The sequence below is a fragment of the Taudactylus pleione genome, unplaced genomic scaffold, assembly GCF_031769625.1.
Source record: "Taudactylus pleione unplaced genomic scaffold, aTauple2 ptg000113l, whole genome shotgun sequence".
Lineage (NCBI taxonomy): Eukaryota > Metazoa > Chordata > Amphibia > Anura > Myobatrachidae > Taudactylus > Taudactylus pleione.
This window is the reverse complement of record NW_028284515.1, coordinates 14,518,668-14,533,488: the sequence shown is the minus strand read 5'-3', so window position 1 is coordinate 14,533,488 and position 14,821 is coordinate 14,518,668. Positions and strand designations below refer to the sequence as shown.

Genomic DNA, 14,821 nt, shown 5'->3' with positions numbered 1-14,821 from the left:
GTATGAATATTTCCTAATAATTGGGAAACAAAAACCTGTGTTTTGTTTAAACTACTGGGGTTATCACTATTGATATCTCCCTTCTTTACTTGGGATAACCAACTCGTTCTATGTCTAAGTACAGGTACTCTTCTCAGTATCTATTCCGGTACTACATATTATTGTAGCATATCTCAATAAAATGGGTCTAAAGTGCCCTTAGGTACAATTCATATCTGGAAGGCCTAGGGCCACTTGCCGATATAGGCAGGGTCAGACCTGAGTTATATTAGACTGGTGGGCATAAGACGCACTTCACCAATAGAAATATTTATGCAAGGATACTTAAACTAGCAGACCGTTTTTGGGGTTGTATGTATAATCTAACACGGCTATACAGATACACGTCTCTAATGGAACAGGCTCAGGTATAGAGTCCTGTTCTACGACCTTCTTGTCTCGACTAAAATTTTGCTAGTTTCCACAGTGTTTTCTACTGCACATCTCCAGACTGAAGTCTGTGCTGTAGAGCAATTGGTCTTAGCCCACTGAAGCTACTCTCTATACCTAATGTGGTGGGTTGCTGTGTGATGGTAAAGGTCAGTGACATTCTACATAGCGTCCAGAGGGATTCTGGTCGCTCAAAGGTAAGAGCTTACTAATGCCTCGGATGATGCTCCTAATTCATGCAACCTGACATACATAGCTTTATTCTCCCTTACGCACCCTAGCTGCTGTCCTAGCAGCCATCCGCTCTTTTAATCAGTTGGCTCTACACTTTAGAGTTTTCCTGGAGTGTGGGTGGTGCATAATTACAACACTGGATTGGCGACACTATTCTACTAGGACCTGTTAAGGTTCTGGACCGAAGCACACCTATAGGCTATTGCACATCTTTACATAACAGTGATCCGCGCAGGGGACCTGGTTGGGTTCCTGTTCAGTATCTGTTGATATTTTTATCACACTCACATGGTTGTCCTAATGCTCTGGCCTTGTTGTATGGGATGCTTCCCTATATTGATAGCTCTCCCTGGGTGGCTGTTGCATTCGTGCTGTTTTACTGTTAGATTCCTGGTTGTTTTCATACTGTGTTCGGGCCAGCAGTTGGTACTGACTACGCACTTACATCATGTTGGAAGTTGTCTGTTATTCCCTTTTAACGGCAGCATTTCAGCTCCTGTTTTATCCCTATTTTCAAAATGGGTTGTACTTCCGTCTGACCCTCTGAAAGGTATTGTAGTCTCAATCCTCTCTCTCTCTCTCTCTCTCTCTCTCTCTTTCGCCTCGGTCTCACGCCCAGTGGGATCTCCACTCGTTGGAGACTTCTATGGTCTAGCCCTTCCACTGGTTAACAACTTTGTTGTAGTTGGACCTCAAGGATGGTTCGGGGCGACTGTTCAGTCTTGTCTTTTGCCTCCCTGCATACTCTTGTTGGGAGTCTGTGGACAGGATCAGCTCTATCTGTAGTTTGGTATTGTTATACTTTTATATATACGATTATGTCCAGCAGTGCTGGGATTCTGCTGTCTGCGGCTGCTGCAGCTGCCTGTTTAGACTCTAGTAAGGTTCTCGAGTTTGTGCTCGTTTACTGCCCTTCTCCTATAGATTCTTGTTGGGGCTCTCTGCCACCAACAGTCCGGTTTGGTCTATTTCAGCTGAGATTACAGATTCTGACGTTTCCCACCTGTGTTTGTTCTCTCAACAGCTGTTCTGTTCCTTTTGACTTGCACTGTAAGTTGTGGAATTTTCTGTGACTGTTTAGTGAGGAGTAGTGTTTGTCTCCTGTGCTACGACACTTGTTCCTCAGCTTCCGCTGGGCCTCAGGTTCTTGGCGGTCCCTGTTTCGGCTTGGCCAAGGGATCAGCAAGTTCTCCGCGCTCCCACCCGGGAGGTTGGCTTTGGGACGTCCCCACTGTCTTGAACTCCAGTGTCCCCTAGTGGATGAAGGAGAAAACAGGATTTTGGTACTTACCGATAAATCCCTTTCTCCGATTCCACAGGGGACACTGGACGCCCGCCCAGCGCTGCGTACCTGCCGTTTTGTTTGGTTTCTATAGTTGTGTGACTGCAGGGTTCCCTGCAGTGGGTTCCTCTGTTCTACTTCAGTCGGTCTTGTTCCGTTCTGTGGTCTTCTCCTTTTCCTCGTTTTTTTTTTTTTTATTTCCTGTTGTCCTCCGTCTCCTCTCGGGCTCAGTTCTTAAACTGGGGCTGATGGGGCATAGAGGGGGAGGAGCCAGTCACACTTCTAAATTATTTAAAGAGCCAGGCTCTGCTCTACCACCGTCTATACCCCACTGTCTTGAACTCCAGTGTCCCCTGTGGAATCGGAGAAAGGGATTTATCGGTAAGTACCAAAATCCTGTTTTATAACACTTTCTTTGAAAAGCACACAAGGGGGTCTCGTGTGTGTCTGTGTGCTTTTGGGGGAAAACAGTTTGTTGTTTTCAATGATTTCCTGTACATATGAGGAAGTTGAATGCTAATTCTATTGCTACTTAAACTACATAGATACTTTGATTCTGTGTGGTTGATATTTCAAACAATAAATGCAAATTACCAGTTCCTGTGAAATTTTGAGAACCAGTTGTCAGATTTGTATTGTAGACCTAGAGGGGCAGGGTTACAACCCGCTGTATTGTGCATTGACGATGTAAGGGCCTGATGTGGCTCTGTAATGAGGAGTGTATCCTTCTGTACATTAAGGATTGTACTTCTGTATGCTGTGATACCACAAGCATCTGCAAGGGGAAGTGTCTTTTTCAAGACATGGGGCAATAAACATTTTGCCTTTAAGACGACTACATCTGTATCCTGTTACCAACAGAATAGCGCAAATGCTGTTCTGTTCTCTGGCTATTCTGGATTGAGCCCAGTGCCTCCAAGCTAAAGTCCTTTTTGCCAGCTACTCGGCAGAGATCCATGGTGAGGGACCAGTGGGAATTAGTCAACACCAGGAGGTGTTGCATCAGCGTGCCCACACATACCCAGAAGTAGGCATTTCAGGGTACCTATGGTAGGAGCCTGGGTGGAAGTAAGCGGTTCCAAGAGCCTGTATAGGAGCTTGGGGGTGGCAGCGAGTTACCTGCCCACTGTGCAGTGGGTAGAGCCAGTAACAGACGGTTAGTGACAGTAAGAGGGAATCCCTAATATTCCAAGATCCAGTGGGATCAAAGCAAATATATACCATGGGTTTTCTTTTCAAATTGAGGTCTTAAAAATTTCACCAATTGCAAATGGTATGGTAATGGTTTACTAATGGCATTAGCCTCAGTTTAAAAACTGGCATCGCCAACAACAGAACATGCCATTTACTGAATAACAAATGGAGCATATGTTTGCAGTTATAAAAAAAAAAAAAAGTGCCTGGAACTTGGGGCTGTGACCATGGCAACCCTATGCCCCTTATAAAGCCAGGTAATTGCTATGGTTTAATAAGGTTGGCACCTCTACAGCAATTAGACATTTCAGGGAAGGAAGGAAAATAAAAGAAGACTTACCAATCCATTTAAATTCTTTATGTTATTCCTTCCTAACGACAATATTCGGAGATTTTCTGGAAGAGAAATTATTTTATGGCGACTGTCTTTTTTGTGTTTAATATTGATGCTCTTAAAGAAAAAAAACCGTATTATATTAAAAGGAAAAGATCTCACAAATGTATTGCTGTATTAAAATAAGTGATTTACGTACAAAGATGGCTATGCAAATTTCAAACCGTAGCAATATTCAGCTTACTAGTGACATCACATTCAGCTTACTAGTGACATCACTAAATCCTAGGCTGAATATTGGCAGCGCCCACATTACACATTACCATCAAAACCTTCTGAGGTACAGACAATCCATTAACAATAGATTACAATATCATTTAAACAAGAATGCACTCTCAGAATACCTGGATTCTTCTTCTGCATGGCTTACGTTACACACAAAACATTGCTTAGGTTATGTATATAGCAGAGTGTAAGATCACACAATAGTATGGGCCTGATTCAGAGGTGGCCGTAGACCAGGTGCATATGAATGTGCAAAAACTGAGATGCCCACTTTGACCGTCTTTAGACGCCACCACTGGTCGCACCATCTAAACATGTACCAGCCCTATAGCAGGTACAGACTTTCCGTCTGAGTATGGCCTCCAATGTGCACAATTGAGCATTGATGTACACAAACACCTCTGTGACACCCCCATAACATGCTCATAAGACAAGCAATCTCCGTGCATCTGTTCCGTTATCTCCCAATCACTGCCCAGGAACGCCCATGACATTTCTGATACCGTGCACCTTAATCGTACTGTTCCCACTAGGCTGTTTCAGCGTCGCTCGCTGCCAAGTTTGAAGTATCCGTTGAAACAGCATGTCCCGTGGAAGGGGGGGGGGGGGGGGACACACGTATTCACATTGCAAGGAGAGCTTGGGGGGCAGCCCACAGCATTTCCGTGAGTGCTGGGCACACCCACTACAGTGATGAAAAGGTGGCACGTTTCAGGGACATGCCCCCTTTTTAGTGACCACACCCATTTTTCGGACGCGCACAGCAATGCCCGACTTTGACAAGCCCCCTCCACATCCTAGAAGGAACATTAATGGCAATAGCACCTTTGTGCGTACATGTGTAATGCATGCCTCGTAATAGTTTTTAGGGATTATTGCGCATATGCTGTAGTACAGATCCCTCCCACCCAAAAAAAATGCTGAACTTGCGGATAACGACGGCATTGCATGCGACTCTGAATCAGGCTCTATATGACCTCCCAAAATTGTGACGGCAGCCACTATACTTTGCAACACCATAGAGCTTTTCTACTTAAACAAGAGATTGAAAGGTCATGTCTAGTACCTCCATTGTTATGATGGGCACTGTTTGTGTCACCATGATCATTTTTAAAATAGATGCACAAAATAATCTGCTTGACCCACTAAATTTGCAAGTGATTGCAAAAGCTTTCCTATAGGACTCCCAGCTTCAGAGGCGGTAGAAACATAAGGGGGAGATGTACGAAGCTGTGAAGAGAGATAAAGTGGAGAAAGCTAGAGCACCAACCAATTAACTCCTAACTGCCATGTTTGTTCAGAAATTTATTGAAGTGGGATTTCATGAGGTTCTGGAGAAACTTAGAGGCCTATGTATTAATAATCGCGGTACTGCCCCGCTACAGACTAAGGTTAACTCACAGGAACAGCAGTAGCGATAACCGCTGTCCCTCTGAATTACACCCCCGACATATCGGAGGAATCGTACAATGTCAGTTTTCGAAGACGGACAGAGGCTGTGGCAGAAGAATTGTAAGATCCCTTTTCTGCGAGTTTGCCGCCACATGGTTTATGCCATCCGAGTATGATGTAAACCTAAGGGGCCAAACTCAGACCGCAGTCCCCATTGGTAATAATGGTCTGCAGTGCTTATTAGCCTTTTGCAGGAGATTTCATTAGGCTGTTAGTACACAGCGGGAATACATACAATTATTCAGGAACTGCTGTTTCTGCATAAGTTTATGAACAATGGGCTTGATAAATAGGCTCCTTGGATTTTTAGAAGTCTGATTTGTCAGACTTAGTGGCCCATAGGGTTGGACCTGTATGAGAGATTACTTAATACTGCAAATTAGATTAGCTCATTTAATTTGTTAAAGAATAAGTGATGGCTTTGGTTAGGACTGGAGCATAGACATTACCATAGTACATAGTATGTTGTTTAGCTTGACTACTTAAGAGGTGACCCCATTATTCTCAAAGTAGTCTAGATGTCTGACAAACATTATTGCTCCCCGCACCTTTGTATGTTTTAGGTCACAGCTGTGATATGAATCAGGGTGTGCTTTGAATCAGTCTAGGTGCTAACAATCATTCAGGACAGATGGGCAGGAAATGTTGCACTTACTCAATCCATTCAAGTTGGCTATTTTTTCAATGAAGTTGGTGGAAAGGGACAACTTCCTAAGAAAATAAAAAAATAAATAGATGTTTAAGACACAGGTAAACAATTTATAGGTGGTATCATATCTATACTTGTTGTACAATTTATGTTACAGTAAATGCTTAATCAAAAGATTCCCAAACTCCGGCCATTACAGTCCAGGTTTTAAGGCAATCCATGCTTGAGTCTAGAGACTAGACGGTTACATCAAATTGACTGAGGTACTAATTAAGTCACCTAATCAATTGATGCGTGGGTGGCGATAAAAAGTCCTTAAAACCTGGACAGTAATGGCAGCGTTTACAAAACTCTTGATCGATCGCCATAAAGTTTTACAAGCTTTCAAGTTGAAAGTGAAATTTAGATGTCTCGACCCACCATGCCTGGACTGAGGGCTGCAATCCGTTTTTCTCAGTGACAATTACAGACACTATACTAGTTGGAAGCAAGTAATTGATTTCTTTACTTAAGAAAGTTTTTACTATTTGGAAGAATTTAATGGATTTATTTATTTCACAAGGATTTTGATGAAAATTCTAAACTATTATCAAACAATTAATAAAGAAACCATCAGATAATTGTATCTGCTAGACCAGAGGTTCCCAAACTTTTTTGAATCACGGCGCCGTAGAGTATCAGAATTGTTTTCACGCACCCCTAAGCCAAACGGTTGTTATTGAGTAATTCAGAAAAGTAGTAAAGTGAAGTAAATTGTGCTCCCCAGTCATCCTAATGCTGGGCATACACTATGCAATTATCTGTCAAATATCTGTCCAATCTTACTGGTTGGAATGAAAACCTGGTAATGTATGGGAGCAAATGACAATAGAAATTTGCTCCCAAACACTAGAAAACGGACCAGACTTTCCTTCCCACCAGACAGATTTGACAGATATCCGACAGATAATTGTAGAGTGTAAGCCCAGCATTAGACTGTTATGTGATGGGGACAAGTTTGCGCTTCTGTTTGTCCAGATACAGTATTTACATTACATTGACCATAAAGAATTTGATTTGGTGCTGGACCACCAAACTGTGGCACCCCTGCAAGTGTGCGGAGGTACCCCAGGGTGCCGCAGTGCACAGTTTGGGAACCACTGTGCTAGACCAATTTGTTTTATTTTTGTCATTATTCCATACAACATCCTAAATGCTGTGTAGGTACAATCACATTTAAGGCACAGCTCTCAGCTTATCTCTTGTTGTATGTCTGGTACAAATCTTTGAAAGTAGAGTGCACCCCTTAATTCAATTTCTTGTATCAAATGCCATATCAATATGTAACGAAAAGGGGAAATTGAAAGGCATTGGAGTAAAAATAAAACAGTATAAAAAGTATAGTAACAAAGTGTTCTAAAAATAGCTGTGTACCACGTATTTCCAATGGTACTAAATTGATGTACATGTTAAGATTCTACTATTATCATCATCAATATGTTGACTACACTTAGTGTTCCCACCAGGATTTGAGGTGGCCAGGATGCACGCGCGCCAGAAAAGCAGGTGCAGCCGGTCGGTGAAGGGGGCGCGGCCCTGCAGATATCAGTTGGGGGCCAGGCGGCCCCGCCGACGTCCATATTGGGGGCGTGCCCAGCCGGTGGCGTCACTAATGGGGGCCTGCGCCTCCCCTGGCTACTGTGTCTGCATCAGGGCATCTTCATGGGTTCGTTGGAGACTGTCTCTCACTCTCTGTCTGCCTTAGACGTGACCCCTGTTCTGTCCCCGACTTCCTCTACTCTCTAGGCTGCTGTTAAGCAACAGGGTACATTGCTATCTCTGAATGGCTCTCACTGTCTCAGAGAGCCAATTAGAGTGCAGCCCTCGCCCCTGCAACAGCAGTCAGTCACTCACACAGCACAATAGTTTTTCTCTGTCACTTGCTTCAGAAAATAGTCACTGCTCGGCTCCCTTTTGTCACCTAAACCTTTCTCAACCAATGCTGTGTAGAAAAGTGAAAACCCCATCAATATCTGTCCAGTGGTTCAAGAGATTAGCCCAAACGAACAAACAGACCCCTAAACCGGGAACTTTAAGTGCTTTGTGCAGCAGCGTATCTCAGTCATAGGAACATGGCTTTTATATACTACTCAAGTCGGCATGTATCAGTCAGTGTGAAAACTGGGTGCCTGCAACATTAGCATTGATATATGCTATGCTACCAGCATTCAGGTAAAAGCCCAGCTCCTTCGGTTGCTATACAAGTATGCAAAAAGCATTCTGTGTCAATATACTTAGGGACATGCTTCAGGAAATAGAATGGTGAGTAGTATGGAGCATACTAACTTCAAAAGGAATGTTCTTATGTCACTATACTCCCCATCGGGAAACTGTTTCTGTATGTATTGTCACAAAGTACAATGTCGACAGTCATCATATAGACACCATAATGTCAACAAGTGCAATACGAAGTTTCCAAATGTACACAATGTTGACACCTAATTTTAAGCCTAACCCTAAAATTTCTATTGCCGACATTTTAACATTGACATTCTACGTTATGGTGTCGACCTTTTGACTGTCAGCATTGTAATTGCCGACATGATGGCTACATTCCTTGGAAAACAAAGGGGTCAGTCAGTGTTTGTCACAGATCTCTCAGAAATCAATGTGTTTTGTACATAGATACAACAATTAATTTTTAAAGGATCTAGATTTTATTCAAGCACCCTGCACCTGTGACAACCCATGCAGCTCCTCTTTTCTGCTTGAGGTGTCACTCTCTCTGCTCTGGTGCTTCTAGCACTCAGTTGATGCAACAAACTACTGAAACACGGACCAGAGTGTGTTAGAAGCACCAGAGTAAAGAGCGACACCCAATGCAGGAAAGAGGAACTGCACGGGTTATGACAGGTGCAGGGTGCTAAAATGAATACTAGAATCCATTGCATCTTGCCGAACAAAATAATGAACTTCAGATTTACTGATAATAAAGGAAGCTGAAAATTCATATCAATTAATTTTCCAAGCAAACGAGGGAAGAGAAAAAAACCATAGAAAGATGTAGTAACCGTAAAGCAGCGTTTCCAGGTAGGGTGACGAAAAAAAAACAACCAATCACCCTGACCAGGACCCCGCTCACAGATTGCATCTCTATGCAGCCAATTTCCTCAAGACCTCGAGGATTGGCTAATAGCTGGGGTCTGTGTGACTATGCAGACCAATAAGAAGCCGCTATCTTTGAGACTGCAGCTTCTATTTGTCCCACTCACATCTCCCCCTACACCCATATTAAAGTGGTGAAAAGAAAGACTACATTTGTTAACATGATAATGAATTCTGGGTTCCTTGCTCTTATTCGTACATGACCTCATTGTCCTTATTCGGCATAACCAGAGTATGAGCAGAAAGTAGTTAGATGAACCAGATGACAGAAATGTACTGGGTTTGGACTGCTTACTCGCAGTTTACCAATGTGGACAGAGATGCATCCATCTTTTCAATGGGTGGGATCTGGGCATACAGCTTCACTTCTTTAGCTTCAGCTGCTTTCTGTCCAGACTTTTCTTCCTAAACAGAGGGTAACAGACAGATGTGGTAAAATCTGTACTAGGACATTTGCGAAATTTTACATTGGGTTTATTCATGTTAGCTATAGGTCCAAGAGAACACCATATATACTAGATACAATTACCCTAACTCCCCAAACCTGAGAAGTAAACGTGCTCATCTGCTTGGGAACCACTCACTTCCGCGTTCCATACAAATCTCAGTGGAACACAAAGCGGTATCGCGGGACATTAAACACATCCCTTCCAATAACGTAATGACTAAAACTATCACCATAAAAAAATTAAGAATCAATAAAAAGCACTGCACGTAAATATAGTCAATAAAGCAGAACCGTATATAGCGATGTTACAGTATAATAACACATTCATCAATATTGTAGGCTATATATTTTTAATGCCAAGTGAGTATTCAATTTTGTCTATGAATAGTTTCCAGACAGAACAACATCCATTCGTCCTATAATCACCATGTATAAAGTGCATATAAAATAGTTTGATTTTATTTTTAAAGTGGAATTGAAACTTACCCATTTGGCTAATGCATCTTTAATAGTTGTTGATTTTGCCTAAATAAAAAAAAAATAAAAAAAGAGAAAAAGTTGTATATTAGTTACTGGAATGCTCACTGTACAGTAACAATATTACCAGAATGCTTTCTGCATTGTACAGAGGTCACTAGAATGTTCCCTGTATTGTTTAGTGGTAATTATAAGGTTCTCTGTATTTTACAGAGGTCACAATAAAATGTTTATTGTATAAAAGGACACTAGAATGGTCTCTGTATTATAGAGACGATGGTAAATTGGTTACTAGAATGTCCTTTATTGTATATCGGTTAATGGAATGCTCTCTGCAAGCTGAATATATTACTAGAATGTTCTTTTCTCTGCGTTGTATAGCAGTCACTAGAATATTCTCTGTACTGTATACAGTTCAATGTAGAGAATGTTCACTATATTATACAGAGGTCACTACAATGCTATCTGTATTGTAGAAAGTTCACCAGAATGTTCCCTGTATTGTACAGAGGTTACTATAATGTTATATAGAGTGTTGTACAGCGGTCACTAGAGTATTGTATAAAGCTTTCTATAGGTTATTAGAATGTTCTCCAAATTGAATAGAAGTTACCAGAATATTCTCCTCATTGTATAGAGGTCACTAGAATATTCTCTGTGTTGCACAAAGGTCACTGGATTAGTACCCGTTATGAATATGTGTCATATGGGACTGTTAGGTATTGTATTTAATTACAGCTCTTAACATAACAATTTTCCATATATTTCATTGGCAATATAAACCACACACAAAGTTTGCCCCAGAACTGAAAGTCACCTACCGGCCACTGGTTAGGGAACGGTGTGTCTTCGAGCCCCTGTAGTGTGAATATCTTTGATGTTTTCTATATTGCAGTGCAATCTCAGATTAAAACTACCATGTGTGATGTTCTAGCCATTGGCTGCTATTATACATACATTTTTCGTATAAATCATCTAATATTCCCTTTGGAAAACTGAGTTTAAACTTATTACCATAACCATGTACTTCTTTCCACCTACTTCAACATATTCAATAAGTCTCAATATTCAACATATTCAATAAGACAGATGTCTTCATACATCATTGCTTCAGTCGTAGCAAACAGCCCCTCTCAGTGAGTCATGTGCCGTACCACCCTGCTAGCACCAGTCGTCTTCTTTACATGAAAACGAGTCTTAGGTCGCAATGTGATGTGACTAGGAGGCCCCAGGAGACTGCACTGTGTGCGACTGAGTCTCTGAATCTATATATGAAGTGCTACGATGTAGAGGCTTTTCTCCGCTCAGAGTTCTGCTGTGCTAGGTATACAGACTCAGCCTTTCATTCATATTGAGTCAATTGCTTTAAAAGTGGGTGCTACTCAGAGACATGCAGTCAGGGGAGGCAGAGCTCCCTCCCCTATCATACTCCCTGTTTTGATATAAACACTGTTTTTATACGTGTGCTTCCCCAGCCATTGACCTCACCGCACGTCACTGGTACTAACAATTCATCCTAAGGGAGACGTTGCCTATCTAGCGCCACACTTAAGATGCCTACACACACAGCGATGTGCTCACGATCTGACCTGAGGCATGATTTCCCCTGAACTCTCCCCAGGCAACTCCCCGGCAGTCGTGGTCACGATTTGGAGTAAAAAATGTCCAATCTGACTTCAGATCTATCGTACATCCAGTGCATTGTGCGCCAGATTGGCAAATCTGCCCTACAGCACGGCAGATCTGAAGATGCGATGTACGACCAGCAGGGACGCGCATTGTGAGTAGAAACTCACGATTTGGCCATATTTAAAAACGATTTGTTATCACGATTCATAGAAATCGGGCAAATCGTGTATATATATATATATATATATATATAAAAAATTGGCATGTGTGTGGGCACCTTTACAGACCCTCCAACATTTCCTAGTAAGAACCCGGTACATGGGGGGGCATGACCGCAGATAAAGGGGCGTGGTAATCAGTAAAGGGGAGTGTCCATGGGGGCTGGAGGCATCGGACGCTGGCTAGTTTGGAACATGCAGTAATATACTGCATGTTCTGTATACCGGCGCTGGCGGTCAGGGCAGAGAAGCACGGAGGTCGGCTGTCACTCAGCAGCGCTGCGGGAGTCCTGTGTCCCAGCAGCGCTGCTTAACAAATCTGGTGAGTGTACCAACCCGGTACAGCCCCGTTTGCCGGTACAGACCATTAGAAAACGGTACTGTACCGGCAAAAATGGTATAGTTGGAGGGTATGCCTTTACGGTGGCCCCGAGATTGCGTATTTCTGTCTATCCCTCCAGGGGGGGGGGGGGGGGGAATAAACGGGGCAAAATTTCGTGACGACATTAAGGCTTGCGGTATGCCGTTACTAAGATTTTAACACAACATCACAGGCATCCCCTGACATTGAATTGTCCCCAAAGTGCACTCCTTGGTGACAAATATAATTTTATTTCCTTTATTTGAATATAGATATCAAACAGTCTGCCAGTAAGTGTCATCTAATGATATTCCCTAGTAATGTCAGATGCAGCATATAGAAAGACTTTCCCCACAGACCCATACAAGCAATATGTTCAAGTACATGGTATTTTAGTTGCTCTCCTGAGCCGTACTCTGTGCCCTGGCACAATCACACAGAATGGGCAGCACTGCGCTGGGAGCCAGGCTTAATATGGTAAGAGGTGCCAACACTCTGTTGTTTACAGCCTCCACTCCCAGAGCCTGTCCCCGGCACTGCCTGCGCTATGAAGCAGGCCTCTGCCCCCCTATGCCCCTCTCTCCCCACACCGGCCTTTTTACCGACAGGGACCCAGCAGCGCCGCGATCACCGGCACTTACCATGTTTCGGTTGCTACGGTCGCTCTCCTGGTTGCTAGGAGACGGCTGAGCTCACGGCGCATGCGCTTTCTCCTGTAAAGGACGCCGACCGGAAATAACCATAGAGTAGGGAACCATAGACACCGGAAAGAGTCAGCCAAAACAAAGGCCAGCTGGATAGAAATGGTGTTGGCGTTGTTGCTATTAGTAACCGAGGCACGTTAACATACTGTAGCTCAGGGGATAGACAGTGAAAGCAGACTTATTCAAATTGATTGTTTTATTCATATTTTATGTATTTTTATTATTTAAATAGTCTCAAGGGTTCTTAGATGAACCATGTAATGATAACTGGACTCTTGACTTATGACTTGTAATAAGAAGCAACGTGTATTACAATACATAGGTGTTCAAATGTACATGGCTGAACTGCATGGCAGTTTCCCAATTTTGTCCTTTAAGGAACCCTAAAAGTTCAGGTTTTAAGGATATCCATGCTTAATATCCTAAATCAAAATGACTGAAGTATGAATGAATTCACCTGTGCTCAAGCATGGATATCTTTAACACTTGGGGCACTAGAGTGCCCTGCGGAGCAAATTTCAGAAATATTGGCACATCTTTATGGGTGAAATGCTCCATAGTTACCAAAAAATATAGAGAGAGGGGATGTAGTGAGCTTCCCCACAGGATGCCGATGGCCACAATACCAACAGCGCATCCCGACAGATTGCGGAGGTTAGGGGGAGGATTAAGGTAGTGTCTAGATGCCCTTCACAGAGAGGACCCTAACATCAGCTACTGTCCAATGTCATTCCCTACCGTCCATGTGGACATAGAGGGAGGATTAAGGTTAGGCACTAGGGGCTGTGGGAGGGGAAGGTTAGAATACTTACAGAAATCTGTTGGTATTCTGACCGTCGGGGTCCTGTACCCAACCCATATAGAGCGAGAAGCCCTGACTGGCATCTGCAGCTAGCACTACCCATTTCAGATTCGCTGAAAGTTTGTTGTCTCATTTTTTTTTTTTGCTCACAACACAATGGCTACTAACTAGCTCTATCACTTCCCAGGAAGATGTATGCCATCATAGCTAGGTAGCTTCCAGACTTGATTTATCAGCCTCTCACTCAGCATGGGTTGACTGACTACATAAGTATAAAGCCAAACAACATGCCTGCCTTACTTTCCATGCAAATCTCATTCCCCTTCCCTAATATGTATATTTCAAGTCCTACCCCCTTTTTCTTTTGTTCCCTTGGCAATGATAGGCTCATCAAGTCCAGGTAACAACTTTAAAATGTACATGCCGGAAACCGTTCTCTGGAGGAGGAAGCAGCAGCTAAGAAAATTAGATTTGGTCCAACTCTAGTGCAGTTACAGGCAGCCCAGTGTTATGTGTGTCACAGAAAGGGCCCAGACAGCTACAAGTAAAGTGCAGGACAAACGATATTGGGTGTACACACTGAAAGATATCTTTAAAGGGAATGGGTATATAATTCCAGCTGTCGGGATGCCTCCTGTCAAAATACACAGTGGCATCCCGCTGGTTGGTATCCCGACGGAAAAGGTATACTTACCCTCCCCCTAACCCACGCCTTTCTGTAGCCTAACACTCCCTGTTAGTACCTAAACCTAACCCTCCCCCTTTGTTGCCCAACCCTAACACCCCCCCCAAAAAAAAAAACCTAACCCCACTACACTCCCTAAACTTAACCCTCCCCCTGCGGCTAACGCTAAGGGCGCCCCGGACTTACCTCTTTCGGGCTGGCATCCTTCGGCGTTCCGGTGTTGGGATTAAGATATTTCGACGCCTATCGTAACTCCCGTGTCGATATTAAGACCAGCGGCATCGCGACCGCCAGTCTCATAACTACACCGCCTTTAATGATATCTTTCAGTGAAGTCATCCTGCCACATCTCTGAACAGGCAATTCTTGACGATATCGTCAGATTGGCCTGCATGTACAGACGACAAAAGACATCGTTAACGACCCACGGGAGCACACATCGTTGGTTGTTCACTGCATACACACTGAACGATATAGTTATCGTCCATATCGTT

The 14,821-nt window shown here is 43.2% G+C and overlaps 1 protein-coding gene across 1 annotated transcript in view; it reads right to left on the bottom strand.

Moving 5' to 3' along the window:
* Nucleotides 1-12,861, bottom strand: part of DNAL1 (dynein axonemal light chain 1) — a 39,683-nt gene extending 26,822 nt beyond the window's left edge. The window contains exons 1-5 of the mRNA XM_088471335.1: nt 12,778-12,861; nt 9,938-9,976; nt 9,299-9,408; nt 5,866-5,921; nt 3,480-3,535 (exon numbers count right to left, since the gene is read on the bottom strand). Coding sequence (XP_088327461.1) covers nt 3,480-3,535; nt 5,866-5,921; nt 9,299-9,408; nt 9,938-9,976; nt 12,778-12,780 — 264 coding nt within the window. The 5' untranslated portion in view covers nt 12,781-12,861. The remainder of the gene's footprint in view (nt 1-3,479; nt 3,536-5,865; nt 5,922-9,298; nt 9,409-9,937; nt 9,977-12,777) is intronic.
* Nucleotides 12,862-14,821: the final 1,960 nt, after the last annotated feature.